This window comes from Apaloderma vittatum, unplaced genomic scaffold, assembly GCF_000703405.1.
Source record: "Apaloderma vittatum isolate BGI_N311 unplaced genomic scaffold, ASM70340v1 scaffold28402, whole genome shotgun sequence".
In the NCBI taxonomy this organism is placed as follows: Eukaryota; Metazoa; Chordata; class Aves; order Trogoniformes; family Trogonidae; genus Apaloderma; species Apaloderma vittatum.
In genome coordinates, this window is record NW_009702515.1 from 1 (window position 1) to 5,173 (window position 5,173).

A 5,173-nucleotide genomic window follows, 5' to 3' on the forward strand; every position below is an offset into this window, starting at 1 on the left:
CCCCTAACATTCTGTGATTCTGTGATTTCTAAGGTCCCTTCCAGCTTAGGCTATGCTATGATTCTATGATTTAAGCTTCTAGAAAAATGAAATAGTTGAACAGCTCTGGATTTCCAATTTTGCAGTACAAAATAAACAGGGATGGTATTCAACTGCAAGCTTACAGAACGGCCATTTTCCAACATTTGCTGCATCAGTCAGATGCATTCAGTGATAAAGCTCTGTAATCTGAACGATTTCTATTAACTAACACTTCCCCTCCTTGCAACAGTATCAGCAAATGAGATTCATTGCTCTGGTTCTGGCCCAGAACATTATCAAATATCATATAGAATAATTACCTTACTTAATCTAAAAGCCTTTTTTGATTCCAAAGCAAAGAGAAAAAAATTAAAGACAGGTAATATTTCAAAATATTTGATCATCGTTGGTTTAAAGCAATAACTGCACAGGAATATACTTGTTTCCTCCTTTCAATTGCTTTGTATAAAGATTTCCACAAGATGGTGCTGTAGCCCTACCCTAGAAAGAATACCTATTTTCCATCAAATTGCCATAGCATTTGGAAGCAAAACTCACTTCATTTTATTGTTAGGATAACGAATAGTGATTTGCAACATTTATTTTCAGTGAAGGAGCAAAACATGTTCACATCATCTAACCTTCCAATTTTTTTTGTAAATTATTTTTAATAACTAGAAAAGTAAGTTCTATTGAAAAAGTCCAAAGACACTCAACTAAAGTTTATATAACATAATGGATCACCTTATGGCCTTTAGTTTATATGTAAAATAAAGACAATTTATATATAGAAAAAACCCACATAACTATTGTTAAAACATATAAACCAATTCTTACAGCATAATGTCAAACAGCTGCTTTCGTCTTCATTTGCAAACTCTGCCAAAAAAATCCACTGATTTTGTGATATCAAACTCCAAAAATCTTTTCACATAAAGTGAGCAGCATTATAGCACAACAAAGCCTTAACATAACAGGCTACCAATTTACACAGAGTACAAAATAAATAAATAAATCTGACAAAGCGTCGCACATCTCTGGCATAATTATATAATGTTTACGGAAGTCTTACATCTACTTATATCTCTAAAGAGAAATTTTAATACAGCTTCAAATCATAAAAACCTTGTGTACCTTTTATACTGGATGGTCTCCATCTGTGCTGCTGGTCTTAAAACGTGTTGGGTAAGAGCACTAAAACACTCAACACATCTCTTGCAGCCGAAATCTGTGGACTTACTTGCACATTTTAGCGTTTAGGATCAAACTGACCCTCACTCTGTCAGCGTTAATGGAAGCCATAATGTGCTGGTGCTCTCCAGCTCAATGTGAAAATTTATACTTTTTAAAAAGTCCTCGCAAAAAAAGAGTACGTATTTGAAATTGTGTATTTAAGTCTTCATTAAGACTTATTCAACAGTACACACGGTAAGATGGTATGTAAGAAAGCCTCTTGGGTGTAATATGCAAGTCCCAGCTGGAACGTTTCCAACAGGATGTAAACCACGGTCCTCAAGCCTGCACTTTAAAAAACATATTACTTAGCACACTGCTAACAAATGTCAACACAAAAATACATTGCTGTAATGACTTCACTTTACAAAAGAGGTGGGGGGAGGAAGAAGCAATTTGAGCAGTATTAAAAGAAAAAATTTGGGCTGGGGGGGCAGAGAAATCAATACACAGGTGCACTACAAAAATATTTATTTAAAGAAATAAAAGCACTGGTAATCATCACAAATTGGATAGATTAAAAAGTTAATGCTGTACAAACAAACATATTAGTTCTGATACCCATAAATCTACAAAGATCAGGTCTGAAGACCTTCGCTTTCAGGTCTTCTCAGAGGCGTTGCTTGATGTTTTCAACAATTCCGAGGTTTCTTCAATTCTGCAAATAAACTTTGGTTACATACACACACTTGTTAAAATATGGTAAAAAAAATAACTGACTTGCCTTTAACTTTTTAATGAATGAAAAATGCTAACAAGGAGCATGAAACCTTAAGTTTCCTCTCATCCCCTCTGTTTCTCTGCAGTTGGTTTGGATTTTAGACACCTACCACATATGAATACAATTTCAGTAAACCTAAAAAAAGTAACTCACACAATAAAATGACAAAAAAAGCCGACAGCTTTTTTCAGGACAGGCACTTAGAGAGTGGAAATCTCTTCCTAAAAAAACATTTTAAAGCAATACAGTTCTCTTCAAATGTAAGAGAAATATTTCTTATTAAAAAAATTCATGATAGATCTCAGGAGTAGTATCAAATACGCTTCAACACAGTTATCACAAGGCTTAGGCTGCAGTTTGGTTTACTTCTTAAATAATTAAAACAGAGTTAAGATGTTGTCATTATTTTTTCAGAAAGAAACATTGCAAATATCAGGGAACTCCTATCAAAAGATAAATATTCTTATTCCGTGTCAATCAGCTTCTAAACTCTCTTTAATCTCTAGTTAATACTATTAAAAATGCTTTCTATTGCTTTTTGGAAACCAAAAAAGTGACTCATCCCACAAATACAGAACTGTAAGTGGATTTATTATCCAGTGGAGTCATAAGGAAATGCCACACCTGATGTAGAGACCTTTGAGGTTTGGAACACATATGTACATTCTCTATATGCCTGGGTCCAGTACAACTCCCTCCTGAGAAATGAACCCCTTCCTATTACTTACATTTTACTTATCCTTTCCATTCTTTGCCTTGTTGTCTCCTGCAATTTAAAAGCAACAAAGTTAGTGAACTCTTCAAAGGTAACATTCTTCAGATGGACTTTCAACCTGAAAAATTTGTGACTTTAAGCACTGTTTACGTATCAAAAGCAATTTTATGAGACAGAGCTAGATGTAGTTTTGCATAGTTTCTTTGTTTTCACTAGCAGTATATACAACTAAAAGGAATGCTTACTTGTTCTCTTGACCTCAGAAAGGAAATCAGCTACGCATTTGCCATTTTCACTTACCTTTGAAACTTCTGTCAGATCATGAGAATTAATGGTCATGGCTTTGGGAGATGGGTCTGTGGATAATAGCAAACTATATCCAGACAACTGATGAAGACTCTCTGGCATCTCCTCCTTCCTTTCTGTACCTATGAAGAAATACTCATTTTTTGTGTCACCTTTGACTTTTTGCTCTCATTTTGCAAGGTCAGCTATCAAATAGCTTGATTTACTGTATGTAATAACAGAAGAGAATGCATTGTTTAGAGTGGGGAAAAAGAAAAGCTACGGTGACAGTCCAAAATAGGTTTCTTATTTTCTTAAAACAAGGTAAGTAGAGCATACTACAGATAACACACACAAAATAAATGCCAAAAAGATTACTAAGAATGCTTTCTTTATCCTGACTACAGTAAAATTGGCACTTAAAGTCTAATTCCTGGTCAAACATTTAATAGCAATTTCAAATAGTTTACATTATTTTTACTGTAAACTGCCTGTTCAAATATGTCTTTAATTTGCGCCAAGTAACCTGATTTATAAGCACCAGAAATACAAACTAAATCATCACTTTATTGTTTAGCTTAGTATATGTATGAAGCTCCTGCTGTTTCCCAAGGTCTCCTCTTGCTGGGATAGGCTTAGCACCTACTCAGCAGAAACAGACTTGTATTTAACACTGGGGATGCTTTGATACTATTTCCAATTTTAGAATGCTATTGTCAGGCAAGACAATTTAGTATTTAGAGAAAAAGTGTTCCCATACTCTCATTTTTAACAAGGCCACCATGTATAGATCATACCTTTGGAAGCGGTTTTGCTGCACTATTCTGTATTTAAGATCACATTCAATTATTTTAAGCAGTTAAAATTAAAAAAATGGTTTCTTCTGTACAGCTGCGATTCCTGAAGAGCATTACAATCAAAAAGAGCACAAAAGCCTTCTGAGTACTGTACATCTCAGATAGAAGAGTTAGACTGGTTGCATAACCTGAATGCCTAAAATCCCCTGAATCGTATTTTAGAAAAACAGAAGTAACAGATCCAGGAGAATTCTAGAAATCTGAAAATATGAAAAATCTCTTTTAAAGACCATCATACTGCTTGCTGACAACAAAAGTCTTTGAGTGTCAGCACTGTACCCCTAAACTTACAAAAGAAAGTAAACATGTTGCAAGCTTTCTATGGTCTGTAAAGAGATCCCATTTGCGAGACTTCAAAATTAAAACAAACTGACAGAAGAAACTGCCTTCTAGATTAAATGGAAACTGGATTACTGAGATTCCCTTTTGATTTCAGTGCAACAACCCAATACTGGACAAAACCACATAATAAATGAGAATGGGAAATAGAATATCCTCCTTACTACTGGTGTAAGGAGTAACAGCTGCCATATGGAAACAGGTCAAAATAACAGGAAAAAAAAAAATTAAGGTAAGGGTCAAGAAGTTACCACTAAGGAAGAGACAATAACTGCTTATGGCCCACTAATTTCTTTCCCACTTCAGGCTATTTCATTTACTTCTTGTACATTACCAAAATTAAGTTGGAAATGGAAGAAAATGATTCTGTCTTGCTCTTCAAAATAAGGAAGTTTAGCAAAAATGCTAGTTGGATAAGCTAACCGCTTCAAAGGGGATGAAGCTTCAAAGGGGATGTCCCTCTGTACTCAGCACTGGTGAGGCCACACCTCAGTTTTGGTCACCTCAGTATAGGAGAGATATCGAGGTGTTGGAGCGAGTGCAGAAGAGGGCAACAAAGCTGGTGAAGGGCCTGGAGAACAGACCTTAAGAGGAGCGATTGAGGGAGCTGGGTCTGTTCAGTTTGACGAAGAGGAGGCTGAGGGGGGATCTCATCATGCTCTACAGTTACTTGAAAGGACATTGTAGAGAGGTTGGTGCTGGTCTCTTCTCACAGGTAATTAGGGACAGAACCAGGGGGAATGGTTTCAAGTTGCAACAGGGCAAGTTTAGGCTGGACATTAGGAAGAAATTCCTCACAAAAAGAGTGGTCAGACACTGGAACAGACTGCCTAGGGAGGTGGTTGAGTCGCCATCCCTGGATGCGTTCAGGTGTCGTTTAGATGTGGTGTTGGGTGATATGGTTTAGGGGTGACCTTGTAGTGTAGGGTTAATGGTTGGACCTGATGATCTCAAGGGGCTTTTCCAACCTGAATTGTTCTATGATTCTATATACAGAGAATG

At 36.1% G+C, this 5,173-nt stretch overlaps 1 protein-coding gene across 1 annotated transcript in view; it reads right to left on the bottom strand.

Moving 5' to 3' along the window:
- Positions 1-1,854: 1,854 nt before the first annotated feature.
- Positions 1,855-5,173, bottom strand: part of CEP44 (centrosomal protein 44kDa) — a 12,143-nt gene continuing 8,824 nt past the window's right edge. The window contains exons 9-11 of the mRNA XM_009864285.1: positions 2,991-3,118; positions 2,704-2,741; positions 1,855-1,912 (exon numbers count right to left, since the gene is read on the bottom strand). Coding sequence (XP_009862587.1) covers positions 1,855-1,912; positions 2,704-2,741; positions 2,991-3,118 — 224 coding nt within the window. The remainder of the gene's footprint in view (positions 1,913-2,703; positions 2,742-2,990; positions 3,119-5,173) is intronic.